A 15,915-nucleotide genomic window follows, 5' to 3' on the forward strand; every position below is an offset into this window, starting at 1 on the left:
CTGAAAAATATTCAACACCGCCGGGATTTGAACCCGGGCCCTCATGGTGGGAAGCCAGTACGATAGCCACCGCACCATCTCAATCCCCGTGTATGTATGTATGTGCATTGTAAGAGTGACTGTTGACCAGACTTGACCATTGCCACCAGGACAACTGCCTCATAGCAGCAAGATTTATATAATAATAATAATAGTAATAATTGCAGTGAATTACCCCTGGTCATCAGCTAACATTATCAGCAACACACTTCCTTTCTCTATTGAAACTCCCTGGCCTATTATCTTTACCATGTAGTTGCCCTATATTTTCTTTCCTAGTCGTCAGAACCCCTTCTTCTTTGGCATTATTTAACCCATTGCCCACTCTTAATGTGAGAACAGAGTTCCCGCCTCCCTGCCCCTTCACATTTCTGCGTCACCCCCACCAATTTCACCACCCCTTCCTGCAAGCCACTCTTCATCACATTTCCCCACTCTCACTTTATTAGTTTCCCCCCTTAATACATGTTTTAGCTCTTTGTATTTTCTTTTCTCATATTCCGCATTCTAACTCTTTGATTTTCTTCATTCATCCATCTTCCTAATCCTTTCCTCGGTAATCCATGACTTATTAACCCTTTTCCTATTTACCATTCCTATTGTTACGTTCTCCATTCTCATTATTCCTTGTTCGAGATATTCCAATCTTTTTTTATACAGCACCAGCAATCAGAATTATTTTATTCACTCTCTCCTGGTACTCATTAGTTTTTGCCCCAGTCTCATGAATTCAATTTCCACATACTCCTTCCCTTTTTATTACTTACATTAAATATTAAATTCTTGAGCTCAGATCGAGACCTGCGCCCGGGCAACAGTGTGGATTGATCATGCTACTCCTGACTCTATGTCCAAATAAAATGTAATCTGACAGATATTTCGAACTATTTGCCAAATGTTAGGTACTCCCGCGTTTAACACCACTCCTCGGCTGGTGCTTTTCCATTATCAGTGTGTGATGCAGGGGGCTGATAGGTGCCGGCAAGGAAAGGGGAAGCGGACTGGGGACGAAAAACAACTCGTTAGTGACCACCACACAAGATGCCATCAAGCCTTCGATGCGTCACACATTCTAATGCATACGTGCAAGAAATTTCCATAAGAAACATATGGCCCACCAGTTAATTGAAAGTAATTACTTGATTTTGGCTAAAAGTCTAAATATGGTATGTGGTAAAGTGGAAAACTGATCTCTTTCACCCAACCATGAAATATTCATTTGAAATGAGGAAATGGAAAGCAAAGAAGAGTAGCACAATTTATTACCTTGGAAATTCTCCTTCCACTCGGCAGACGTACTCCTTTCGAACCTGACGATTCCGAATCTGCTGCTCCATTAACTTAGTCCTCTGTGAATTTCTCCCAAAGAGCAAAATCCCCGAGGTCAACCTGTCCAAGCGATGAATAGTTCTCAGCCCCCTCAGTCCGTGCTCTTTGGCCAGGATGAAAACGACAGTGTTGTGGCGATACCTGCCACACGGATGAACCTGTTGGGAAACATGTGGAGTTTGTTGATTTTCACTTTTCTGACACAATTTACACTATATTCTCAATAATATTTCTTCCTTCAGGCAAATCAAGGAAAAGTAAATGATCAACCAATACAGTAAATGCCGAAAGTGCACAAATTATTCAACACCCAGCCAATCTTAAAGAAGTTATCTAATTTTTACTTGAGGCTGTCAGACCATTTTCTAGTTCCCACAGGGTGTGGCAACATTGCTTCCTTTTTTATAAAGCAAAACCCATTTAAAAAAGGAAGTTATGTTGCCGCACCCTGAATAAGAACCCCGTGGATTCCAACAAGTTTCAAGTTGAAGATGCTGGTTCAATTGAGCCCATTTGAGGTTGCTGCGAGTAAATAAATTCTAGCCAAAAGATAGCAGAGATAGCGGTTTACGATATTTGAAAAGAAGGAATTGAGTATTTCCATGTTATGCAAGAAGCAAAACTATCCTCTGTAGAAAAGAGATGCATATGAAAATATTGATTTTATATTTTATCCATGTTTAAGAAATGTCTTTTTACCATTATGTATGTATTTACATACGCTTTAGTGTGCATAGACAATGCCAATCATGAAACATGCCTTCTGGTTTATCTGCAGCCCTAAAATATTTGGCATTGCTGCCATTGATACAACGGTGAATAATCTTTAAATAAACAAGGGTTTTATTAATCATCCGGGATACACGTCACACATTCCTAAAAGACCAAAAACCTCACCGGTAATCATTGCGACGATAAGCATATTTTTTGAACGTTGTAATGAATTTAAAAAATCAGTAGCAAAATTTACTGAGTCATTATCTTAAAAGAAACACACAAGTTACCTCAGAAATCACTTTCCTCGATGTTGATATTTCTCTCATCAATCAAAAATTTCACCTCAGTCAACATTAAACCCACAAACAAACAATACCTCCTCCACTACATACACCAATTGCCACCCACCGCGCACTATGCGCTCTCCCCTGCCTTCACTCTCCACGCCCCAACAATTCACACAATGCCCTCTTCCACCGCAATTTCCCTGTGTCACCAGAGTACATTCACTCCACATCCACCGCCCTACTGGCAAATGTATTTGGTGGTCCAAAGCAACTGCGTCCTCACCGTCCTTCAGCTCCACATATCTTGCATCTCATCTGCACTCTGACCTTTCCCATGCCACAATTAGCCAGCGCTCCCAACTATACTTTCCCAGGGTGCAAAAGTGTTATCTATGGCTTTCTCTGGTGGAGTTTACACATCTCTTATTCAGTGTTCAGCTGGGTTTGGTTGAGTATGGTTGTTATGCGGCAAGGATGGAGAAACATCCTAACAATCAGTGCTTGCTTAACGGCACCATGAGGACAGTGCCATCAATTGCTTCATGAGGGGAAGCTAGAGCTCAGCATGTCAACATCAGCAAGATCAAATGAATGATATGAACGGTTTCCCACCTACTGGGAAATATTAGTGCTTGGTTACATAATTTCAGCCATGGCTGTTCGGATTTCCAGCAATAGACATATTTTTATACAAGATGGACGGGGCAAATGTTATTTCAAGTCACGTATATAAAAGACTATTGTGTTGTTTTGGCTATTAATGTGTAATTGGAAATCATACAGTAGAATTTTTACTTATTGTATGCCATTTGAATGGAGTAATTCACCTTTTCAAACTTAAGAGAAATATCCCACATCCTTCAACCCAAAGATTAGTTCCATAGGAGGGGAGGAGGGGTGGAGTTCACCAGTAAATAAGTCCCAGGGCATGTGAAATTCATTAATTCAATTTGAATTTAGGAAAGGGTGTCCGGAGGATGGCAGGGGTGGATATGATCTTCAAATGCATTTTATGCCAAAGGAAGGCTTTCAATGGACCTTAATTCACTTTAAGAAAAAGCGCAATGCATTACTTTTGCATTATTTACATCTAACCTACTTAATTTGGTGCTTAAAGCTAGATGGTACTTACAGGAATTGATGCTGGTTTATTCACCACAACCAACTCTTTATCAGCATGAACAATTGTTATAGGTTCGGCAGTAACAGGGACCTCATGCCTGAAAATGTACCCTGTGATGCATATACTCTTCTCAATTGTTAAAGCACAAGTTATGGCTAGTTAAAGCAGAACTTAAAAGATAAGGGTAAAACATTTTACATATGGCTTCAGCGTTCACAATTTTGACAGCAAAGCAGTAGACATTTAGCTGAGAACTCAATTGCAAAGTAATGGAATTCCAGTGAATACAAGTCTTGCTCAATTATCTTTGGGTCAGAGGTACATTTAACACACTCGGAAAAGTTGAATAATTTAGCTTTGTAAAATACCACAGTAGTACGCGGAAAGCAAGTCATACAGTGCACCAGCTCTAGTCTGCAATGGACGCACCAGCTATCTAACCCTTAGTGGCCAATGCATAATCAAATCATACTCTTAAAATAAAAATACATAATAAGATCAAGTAACTTCCTGCACCCAAATGTCGAACAAGGATGAATGCTACAAAATAAATTAAACAAATGGGTATGAAGTAACTATGATTATTTGATGGAGACCACAAACTGATATTCTGCAGCCACAATGCCATCAACAAAGGTAAGTTTACTATCCTTGCTTTAACTTCACTGGAATAATTATTATCTTTGCATAATAGTAATAAATGTTGCCTATCATAATGAACCCACTGAAGGCATGGCCCCCGATCAATGAGCAGCCACCATCCACCAAAAACACAGCCACAAGAAGACAGATCCATGATCAACTCAGGGGCACTGATCCCGCAACTGACTTGCATGAACTGATATAAGTACCACACATGTATCATCCATGTGTATGATGATAAGCCAAGCACATAACTAGTGGCAATGGAGGCCGGACAGGCGGGAAATTAGATTACTGCTGAACAGTGCCAATCATGAAGCTTCTTCCTGAAGGATCAGAGGCCACCGGGAAGGAGGGATATGGGATGAAAGAGAAATACTGCTTCTCCTCCGATGGGAATAGGATTGCACTGCTGACAAGGAGTTGCAGCCGAATATGTGCAAGCTGACGTGATTCCAATGAAAGAGAAACGAATATTGAAATGCTGAAACATTCGAGCACATTAAAATCCTTCTGTTTAAAAAAGACTCAATACCACCACTTCCTAATAGACTGAGGGCCCAAAGGAGATACCAGCAAGATCCATCATTTAAAGGCAGCAGCTGAGGGTGATCAAAGAGGAAAGGTGGACATGCCATTGAAAATACACTGCTCCCTCATGATAAGCACTGCTCACTTTGTACACATTTACTATGCAGTTTCCCAAATAGTGATAAGTAGAAGCTGGTACATTATAAACACATTTGCTATTCTAATGAACTCAGAAGATGTAAATTAATCTTGGATTCAAATAGCATTAATAAGCTATGCACAAGTTTTTATGTAAACAATGAATTTTTCCATCATTCTCACACCCTTCAGTTATTTATCCAAACTGAATTGGAAAAAGTGGGAAGCGTAAAACTACGGCTAGTTTAGCACACTACCAATGCATTGCCTGGAAGACACAAACACATACTTATTCCACATTGGAAAAAGTTAGAGACAAAGTATTCCATACCTGTGAACAGTGTTGGACAGTAGCTCATTGTGCTTCAAACAGTAGTCAACGTCAACTTTTTTGCAGTTGACGGTCAAGGATCCACTTCGTATAGCTTGTTCCTGATATGAGAAAATAGTGCCCATTTAAGAAATTCTAAGTTTCAATAACTTGGTAAATTAACAACTCCAAACCCTTCTCTAGCCTATCACTTTCTCTGGTAATTCTAACATATCAGGCGAGTTAGGTCCTGTTGACCAAATATACTTTTTCATTTAAATACCAAATGAATGAAATACTTTTATAAGTAAAGGATATTAAGAGATTAGGCAGAGCAAAATTAACTATAATTTTCTATTTTGATATGTTTTAATAATTTAATGTTAATTTTTTTTAATAATCCCTCTCAACAGGAATTGATTGCATTTCATACCAAATAAGAAATAAGTTCTTATAAATGATCCCGAATATCTTTCATGATAAACATTTTTTTAATTTTAACTTTAGTTTAAACAAATGGTTCTTTATAACAATTCATTAATTTTTCATGCACTGTTATAATACACATACTAATACTACGCTTCATGCATACATCAAAAGGTATCATTTGAGCAAAATTAAAAATAATTTACAACAATTTTTCAGTAACATTTCTTCAAAAAGTCCTGAAAAAACATAAAACTGGTTTGGAGAGATCATTAAAGATGATGGACTACCATTTGCAGTATTTTTCATACTTCTAACCTTCACCACTCACTTCATTATATTCATTGCACACCAACTGTGGAGAGGTGTTAAAGCTCTGCCTCACATAAATGACTCTTGAACAACATGAAATTGTAGAATCTATTTGTTGCACTTGCATATTCCCATGAGATGATCCAGGTTTTTCCTTCATCTTGGATATTAAATCAGATTCACTGCTTCAGGCTTGACTATGCACATCTTATACAACCAATGCTAATCACATCAAAACTTGAAACTAATGTTCGCCAGAGAGTTGAAGAAGGAATGTGGAACCATTGGTTACCCCACATCAGGATTATCTCTTGCACAGTGTAGCTCACCACACAAAACCTGTTACTGCTCAATTTGGAGGCAAGGCCCTCATTTATTTACAAGTTTTATCTAATCTTACATGTACATTGTGGGTTCAGAGTTATCACCTCTTCCTTAATAACCTTGAAAATTATAAGCTGACTACATTAACACCATTGAAAACATTTGACTGATTGTCTCTTTGTGATAATCATTGACAATACGATGGGAGAATTCTTACGACTAGCAATAAGGGCAAATTCAGTATCTCGTACAAATGAAGCCTTCCTATGCAGACCATATTATACCTTAATACTCCACAAATCATTTTTCTCACAAATAAACACACCACCCTTCACCCAATGATACATCACTTTTCAAACATCTCTTTTTCCCAACTGAATTCAATACAGAGTTGATGCTGTCAAATCAATTACTGCCAAACAAAGCCAGAGTTCGAGACTGGGTGACAAAGTAATTCAAAAAAATAAAAGAATGGAGCAATGAAAAGCATAACCACATCTGAATTCAAGGAACCAAGGTGCTGTCCAAGGGGCAAACTCCCATTTGCCAGAAACTTGTCTCATATAATATCAAATCCCTTGCAGAGTGCCCTGAAGCCTAACTGTTACACAAACCTCACTCTAGCACAAGCAGCACACGAGCACAAATTACAATGCAATAACTGCGACTCAGTGCATGCCGCCCAGACTGGCAGGAGTTCCAAAAAATGGACCAAAGAACACTTGACAAGTTTTAAAAATGGAGATTTTCCACCTTCCACTTTGAGGCACATCTGTCCACATCATACCATGATGAAACATATACCAAAACACATCTGTGGAAAAGTGCTGTTATATTTGTTTGAATATTAATAGTTATAAACAAATCTCCATTGTAAAGGTTAACATACCAAAAACAGAAAAATATTGACTACTCACATATTCACCCGCGGGGTGCGAACGGAATTCTTTTGCAAAAACATCCAGAATTTTCTGCCCAACCCATCGGCCTTTCGTAAAGGTTGTAAATGTGAAATGGTATGGATATACCTTCCTCAGACCTGTGTAAAATATACATAAATGGCTGTTGATTCAAGACTGCAACTCAGGTGGTGGGTGCACAATGGAGGCTTGATTACTAAAACATTGAATGGGTTCAAGAAGGATGAGTGACACACTGTCAGACATGCTTCAGAGAGATTTCTGTACATCCCAATGAGTTTTCAGCTTATTGAATCAATAACTCCTGAAAACCTTAGCAGTTAGTGACAGTATATTAAAAATTGACTCTATGTAACTTATTACCATTAATATTTGTTGCATCTACGTGGTTTGTTTGAAGAGTATCGGGAAAATTTCCAGGAAAAATAGATCTATTTCCAACATTGCTACAATGTCTCTCAAAATTCATCAGAGTACATCCCTAGAATGTCGACACACTTTTGCCAATGGCTTTTTCGCAACTCAAAGACTCCCTTGTACGTGGATTCCGGAATGTCCTTAAGGGCACGCTTGCAAGCTTCTTTGACGGCACCTTAGGGTCCCATGGTGGTGTCCTTTGAGGGAGGATTTCACTTTCAGGAATAGGAAAAACTCTGCTGGTGGCAAGTCAGGGGACTGTAATGGGGTCGGGGAATCGTCGCGATGCTGTTTTTCGTCAGGTAGTTGGTAACTTTGGAGCAGGCCTACAGGATGAGTTTAACACAGATCTCTTGCATCACCAAATTTTCAGTGATAATAGTGTGAACTGTCACCTTATCAATACCAACATGATCTGCAATCACATGCACACTTGACCAATGTTCTGATTTCAGCACTTCACGCACACGTCAGGGAAAAATTATTACTGATACTTTTTTATTCCAACCGTTCACGTCAGATGAATATTATTACTTCCCTTCCCATAACAAACAGCAAAAATATTTTTCCCAAATAAACAATTTTTGTTATCATGTATTCAACTTAGCATGCAGATCATCTATTAGCATTTTCCAGTTTGCTCGTATTATGTAATTGGAAAGGTGGAGCAAGTTCTCTCAAGGAATCCAGTGAACAAAAGGAAACGTCACCACGGTTCATCTCTGCTTCCAAGGAGTTACCGAGTGGATGATTCCATTCATCAGAGGGGTCACAGGAGTGAGTGAGACGTATGCACCTCTGGGGTACAGTTCACCAACCATTAGAAACAGTACTCCACCAGATTGGCACAGGTTTTTGATGGACCGCGGCATCACAACCTATTTATGGTGCTCCTAATCCCTCACTAACTTGACACGACAGTTCCTTAAACTCCACATTGAAATAAAACATTCTTTGGCTCACCGTGCTTTCTCCTCTCCTCCTCAATTTCACCTCAAATGCCTCTTCCCTCCCCTCACATTCCCAGCATTCTCACCTCTATTACCGCATCCTTCAGCACCCCACCACCTCCTGCGCCCACATCTCTTGCCTCCCTCTTTGGAATCCCCCTGACACTCATTTCCCTTCCACCATGACCCATCTTTGCTTCCCTCCACACCCATTCATTTCCTCCATTCTCATCGGCACCCACATCTTGAAGGCCTCCCTTCCACTCTCATCTTATTGCCTCAATGATCATGGACGTTTATGAACCACATTAAACTAATCTCAATGCTCATTAAGTATTTTCACCAGTCTTTTCTTTACATCTTTACTTAAGGCACACTGCTATCAACTCCCCCTCTTTGTGTAAACACTTCTTCACTCAGTACAGTTTTCCTTTTAATGTCCCCACACCACTCTTTCCACCTCTTATACTCTAAATGTGGTCTAACCAGCAAATGATAGCACTTCTCTTTAACCTTTCCATCACATGTCCCCGCTACTCTTCTAATGAAACCTATTCTTTGGTTACATTGCCCATTCTTCAAGTTAATTCATCCTTTAATTTTCCCACCACTGTGTCCACCTTCTTCCGAAGCATTTCTCAAACTGGTGACCGGATCTAACTACACTACCTTGTGCCCCCCCACCCCAACTTAATGTTTACCTAACATTCCTACAGGTATTTCTGAGACTCTCATTTTGTTCATTTCATTATGATTAATTCTCCAGCCACACCTCAACAACTGATTCTGCAGCACTCTAAGTGGTGACTGCTCCCTCTGGCTGCCTCACCTTCTGCATAGCCGATTGATTTCACGATGGGTTTCCCTCTGACCTTCACTCCTGCCTATTCCCCAACCACTTCCTCCACACTCGCACTGGCACACAAACAGATTGAAAAAATAGCTGACAATGGACAGCCCTCTCCCACTCCCCTTCCTGCCACTGCCCACACCGACCCTACATTCGCAAACCTTATATGTGCAGTGCAATTAGACATGGGCAGGCTCCACATCAGTTGTCCACCCCTTCAGTTTACTCCTGTCTTCTGCAAAATGGTCATTAACTGCCCCTAGTTTACTCTGATGAACGCCTTCTCAAAATCATCCAAGCATACATATTCATCATGGTTATACTCTCTGTTCCTTTCTGGTAATGACCTCATAATTGACCCATAGTATCACCTACACCCCTGCCCTTCCTTTCCAAATCTCAACTGATCTTCTCCCAAGCACTCATTCATTCCCTTCTCCATTCTTTTCTTGATTATCCTAAGTAATGCATATATATCCATCCTCCTTCCAGTGCGTGCATTGATGCCGCCCCAGCATCACTACTGCGCATGTATGTATACTCGTAAATTTTACCATTGTTGGAAAATATGATGCATCATTGGAATTTTTGCTGTGGAATTCAAAAGTACTTTTTTCCTCATTTACTATGAAGTTGTTATCATTACACCACAAATATATTTCTTTGACTGCTGAGTTAGTGCAGCCAATCAAACTTTTTAGACTATCTATTGAAATCTGACGGTGGTATCAATTAACTCAAAATATTGTATTGCATTAGGATACTAATACACTAATAAAAAATATATTTCATGCATGCATTTCCTGACTTTTATTCATCATGGAAGCATTATAATGGCAGCTGACCACAGCACTCGCAATGCTGCGGTAATGAAGAAATTACTTTGTTAAATTAGAAATTTTAAGTGATTTTTGCTGTCATCAAAGCATCTCATTTTGCTTGTTGTGCATGGAATAAAAATACTCAGAATTTAATGCTCAATGCATTTTTTTCTCTCCTACAAGCATTTGCCAGTATTCCAATATTTTAGCCTCAACTTTGTTAAAGTTCATTTTAATATATTGAAGTACAGTTTGAGTGGGAGATATTAAAAATTAAGTGAATTTCAATGTATTAACTTAGGTCTACATGTAATTTACCAAACTGACCATTTTCAATGTAGTATGATGTCTCATTATAACGATCATCACTGAATCCAGGCCTCTTTTCCTTCAAATACTTGGTGGTATCCAGTCTTGCCTGTGAATAGAAACATACAAAGAATGTTATATACATTGAGCTGGTCTGACATTCTACAAATTACATACACTAGAGCTTTGAGTGCTACTATTTAAGTAATCAGCCGCAAATACTTTTAGACCAATCCCTCACTGAGTGAGATTATTTCCCGTTGAAGCAAATTTAATTTCTTGATGTCTATATAAGTCCAAAACTGTTTCCTTACCCTGTACTTCAGTCAAACAAATCTTCTTTCACACATCCTTCAATCAGTATTACTCTACTCATTGCTTTATAGTGGTTGATTTTAAAATATTGATTTTCTATTTCATTAATGCATCATCTCTTTTTCGATTGCAATGTAACATAATCACAGTTTACTCCAAAAGTTTTTCATACAGAAATATAGAACAAAAAATGACACCTAAAGTGAAACAGAGATATTAGCCATTTCACTCAGTGAAATCATTCGTACTAAAATTCATTATCCAATGTTGACATTAGCCACCAGTTTAGAAAATGTTACAATATATAACAAAAACACTGTCCTGCTTTCCTATCAGCAATACTATTTCCCCTTCACAGCTCTGAAAACATGTACATCTCTCAATTTGTCACCCGTTCTCTCCCCTCGCTGATTTCCTTTCATTTTGCTATTGCATAATAAATTGTTTCTCATGGTGGGTGGTTCATTTTTCGTTTTTCTTATTCTTTCTCAAACAGGGACCATCAGTAACCACAGTGATGGTTGCGCCCTTTGTCCTTGGTGCCTACATTTCTGGATTGAAGTCTGAGAGACAGTGATACTATTATTATTATTATTATTATTATTATTATTATAGGTATTTTACCTGTTAAGGTAGGGTTTGGATAGACACAGGCTACAAGGTTTGTATAGCAAATATCAGGAAACATTTTTTCCTGGCGTGGCTCTACGCCGCAGTGCACTTGTACCATGCAGGCTCGGTGGCGAGGCATTGATACGGCATTGTAGTAATATCTGAATTAAATTTATTTTCCCAATACTTTTTATAAAAATCTCGTACACAACGGCACAATGATATGTCCCTTGCCTCACCCACAGAACACCACCTGATGCACAATATTAAAACAAGCCACCCTTTAATACCAAATACTTCCATCTTCTCTTCATTCCTTCCAACATCCCTATCCTATTTCTAACCCTCCCTAACATTTTCCCCTCTATCACAGTCTTCAACATCCCACTTCCGACCAATATGCCCATCATCCATCTTTCCTGCCTCCTTAGGATTTCTCCCAACAATCCCCTCTCCTTCCCCACCATACCAAGTACTTCCTCATTTGTTTTCTTCTCTGTCCATTTCACCTTTTCCATTCTTCTCCACACCCACATTTCAAAAGCCTCCAATCTATGTCTATCCTCCTGCTTCAGTGACCATGTTTCCATACCATACAAAATCATGCTACAAAGCCAAGCTTTAACTTTCTTTTCATAACATCCTAACTCAACATCTCTGTAATCAATTCCCTAATTCTTCAGACAGCTTCTGGTCCCAATGCATTTCTTCTTCTTTTATCCCTTCTACTGTGACCATCTTGGCACAAGACACTTACAAGATATGCAAACTCTGCCATCTGCTCTAATTTTTGCCCTCCTATTTTAACGTTGAACTTAGTAATCCTCTTTCTGGAAAATAGCAACTGGCAATACCTTTGTTTTGTTTGATTGATTCCCATCCCATACTTATCACACTAATTTTCTCATGCGCAAAGCAATTTTTGAAACCACTTGACTGAATGGCTAACTAAAGCTTGATCAGCCACAAAGCTAACCAATTTTATGAATTCCACGCTAACTTTCATTCCTATCTTAATAATATATAAATCTGAAAATTAATTTGCTTGTTTAGCATCACATCACGCCAAGATGGTATGGAGAAAGGTCTTCTAATTTTTTGCATAAGTAGGGTAAAAATATGCAAAGTAACACAGCCTGCTTCTGAATTGCATATACTTTGGATGTATTAGTATTGGATGAAGGGATTTTTGCATGAGTGTGTGCGCTGCTGTGGGTGTAATTTTCCGTGTTGTTTCTTTTGCATGTGGTATATTTCCTTTTTACGGTTGGTGACCTAACACCCCCTGCCACAAGCCCTTGCGGCGGCTTGCGGGGTATTATGTAGATGTAGATGTAGATACTTTCCTGCAAATGTTTGAAATTGAAAAATTCCTTTTTTCAAAAGCAGATAAATGTGAATTTTTGACTCAACATTAGGATTCCAAATCATTCACTTCAATGAGGGTTGACAAGCTGTTGCAATCTTCCTCTAACTATCATACCTTTTACAAATGCATATTAAGATTTATGCTGACAGCTGAGCAGACGCGCTTCGTACATTGTAAACAGCTACCGCTAAATTCACCTGTCTTGGATAACTTCTTTTATCGCGCATCATTTTTTTGGTAAACTGCTAAGGGCTATTCAATTGTCTTGAGTTCCTTTTTTATTAGGGTTAACTTTTAAAGTGCATCAGTTTGGTTTCTCAAATTCAGTGTCCATTTTGCCGAGAAAAATTAAATTGTATTCATCCAAAGCATCTGCAAAATTGCACACCCACACAGGATAATGCGATCAAGAAACAGTCCACCACCTTAAAACGGCCCATAATATGAATTAAATCTAGCTACAGCTGTACGGTAGCTATATTGGTCCAGCAAAGCCAGGCATAGTTGCCAGTATAATATATAATTTTAAATGTGACCACTGAAATGGAGTGCACATTGGGCAAACAGGTAGGAAACTCAGGGCAAGAATCAAGGAACATGAACACTTGTTATAAAAGAAAAACATTGGCATCTTTGTTCTCAAAACATTTGATTGGGGAGGACCACACCATTAATTTCACCCCCCTAATAGTCCACCTGGAAAGGATGGGACCCAAATTGGAAGTCCTCCAAACATTTGAAATAATACAGTCTAGTCAAAAAGTTCTCTCGGGTTTCCCACCGGGTCAGGTTGCAGTACACCGACGTTTTGAAGGCTGACTCTGCCATCTTCTTCAGGGTGAAGTTCAGAGCATAAAAAAGGCCTGGTATTTATACACTCCGCCAAGGATCAGGTGCGCCCTGATTGGTCGGAAGCGTTAGTGTGCTCCGCTACGGCCAATCGGGTGCGCTCCCGTGCATTTTTTATTTTCTTTAGCACTGGCTTCCAAATGTTACTGATTTGGAAGCTGTTGTCTCTGTTGAAAGTATTGAATCCAATAGTTAGTTCAACTAGTCCAATACTTTCAACAGAGACAACGGCTTCCAAATCAGTAACACTTGGAAGCCAGTGCTAAGGAAAAAAAAAATTGCACGGGAACGCACCCGATTGGCAGTAGCGGAGCACAGTAACGCTTCCGACCAATCAGGGCACACCTGAGCCTTGGCGGAGTGTATAAATACCAGGCCTTTTTTATGCTCTGAACTTCACCCTGAAGAAGATGGCAGAGTCAGCCTTCGAAACGTCGGTGTACTGCAACCTGACCCGGTGGGAAACCCGAGAGAACTTCTTGAATACCATACGCCGGGAAAACCTGAGATCCTTCATTACAGTCTAGCTTTACATAAATGTAACATTGTGAATATGTGCAGTTGCCATTCCCCCATCCTCAACCTCCTGAGATATTAGTGACTACCCCACAAGCCGTATATGACTCCAAGCCACCCTCCCCCCTACCTACCTACCGCGCAAGCTCCACCGACTCAACCCCCCCCCCAATAACAGACAACCCCCCACCGAGCCCCATAAAGCCCCTCCTCCACAAAACTGAGGATTTGCGCTTGTATAGTCTTGGATAGTTTTCTGTCACTTGCCTGCAGATGTTGCGCAGCAATTACAATGTTTTGGAGTTTTTAAAAATTATTTTTGAAAAAGTAGCCTTCTAAAATGGATAAAAGGTCCACTTAAATTTTTGTGGAGGCCTCTGGCAGCTGGTGCTGGTGAATATACCATTTCAGTTCAGGATTTCATTTGTGCAGAATGCTGATTTGAACACGATGTGCCCTCAGCCTTCCTCTTGGTTTATTCACTTCACCTGAAGCACCTGACTAGAAAGCCACCAAAACAAACGTGTTCCAAAACATAATACGTGGATGAAATCCTAAAAAGATATTAATTTTTGATATCACTTATTTGTCACCTTGATGCTAACTAGTCAACTGTTTCTGTCGGTCAACATCCGAAATGTTCCTCTGGGAGTGACGTGCTTCGAGGGAAGAAGGGAGCTTTCGGTCCACCACACATACATATATTTCCAATAGGTGCCAATCTGTTGTGTTATCTGCACATCAGCATCAACCAGAGGCAACCATCGGGTGAGTGTGGGTTTAATGCTTGGAATTGCTGCAAAGGCACCAGCAAGGCTTTGCCTCTCCAAGATGACAGGGAACAAATAACTGAAGCATTACACATGGTTCATATGAGTGCCATTGGTTAGGTACAGGAAAGGATCCTTGACTAGGTCCCGGAAACATATGTACACTGCTTAAAAATTATTTTATCACAGCGTTTTTCCATAAATATCACACCTGCCTGAAACCTATTGCACCACAATTTTGCTACTAATCAACGGAGAAATTAGTGATTCATATTGTAGCAAACGGCACATCTATTAATTATACAGTTTTAAGGCGAGCCTAGAAATATTTGAGGGCATCCAAAAGTGACTGGTAGAAATGTTCTCGAAGAGGACTATTTGTAAATGAAAAGAAACACTTTGTTCCAATCCACCACTTTATTACAGGTACAAGTAATAAACCTGTAATAAAGTGGTGTAAGTGGTAATAAGTGGTGTAAGTGGTGTAATAAGTGGTACCTGTAATAAAGTGGTGGATTGAAACAAAGTGTTTCTTTTCATTTATTAAAATGAACTTCCACAAAGTTGAGGCTGAAACTATTGAAATAAGGACTATTTGCTATGCAAATACTAAGTTCATGAATAGTGAATTTGAAATTTGTTTAATGCTTGTACTCAAGGCCGTCAAAATCAAATCAAGTTGATTTGCAAAGGTAAAACTTCTCTCGCCTGATCCATCAGAATACATTTGCGAAGAATCCCACCCAAGTGAAAATGAAGAGGAATATTAACTTTAATTGGCTAGGTCTCATTTAGAATATATCGCTAATATAAAAGGGATCCTTTTGAAGTGGTATCGATTGCCTGATTGCTGTGTAGATTTGTGAAACATTGTTTTGATAAATTGAGCTGTGCATCAAAATTATTAGAGAAGCTATGTAGGGAACCACTCAAGGAGTGAAGGTTAAAGCTCTAGTATAAATCGGAAGGATGTCTCTTCAGCAATTACGCTTCAACAAAATCCCCATCTTCTTAATGGAGAAGCGGAGATCATGTAAAT

The 15,915-nt window shown here is 39.3% G+C and overlaps 1 protein-coding gene across 1 annotated transcript in view; it reads right to left on the bottom strand.

Annotated features, from left to right (window-relative positions):
* Positions 1-15,915, bottom strand: part of LOC139692740 (pseudouridylate synthase RPUSD2-like) — a 65,269-nt gene that overhangs the window by 8,148 nt on the left and 41,206 nt on the right. The window contains exons 3-7 of the mRNA XM_071590986.1: positions 10,464-10,554; positions 7,096-7,217; positions 5,138-5,238; positions 3,505-3,592; positions 1,306-1,526 (exon numbers count right to left, since the gene is read on the bottom strand). Of these exons, the coding sequence (XP_071447087.1) occupies positions 1,306-1,526; positions 3,505-3,592; positions 5,138-5,238; positions 7,096-7,217; positions 10,464-10,554 (623 nt within the window). The remainder of the gene's footprint in view (positions 1-1,305; positions 1,527-3,504; positions 3,593-5,137; positions 5,239-7,095; positions 7,218-10,463; positions 10,555-15,915) is intronic.

This window comes from Hetaerina americana, unplaced genomic scaffold (assembly GCF_022747635.1).
Source record: "Hetaerina americana unplaced genomic scaffold, ioHetAmer1.1.p SCAF_40, whole genome shotgun sequence".
Lineage (NCBI taxonomy): Eukaryota > Metazoa > Arthropoda > Insecta > Odonata > Calopterygidae > Hetaerina > Hetaerina americana.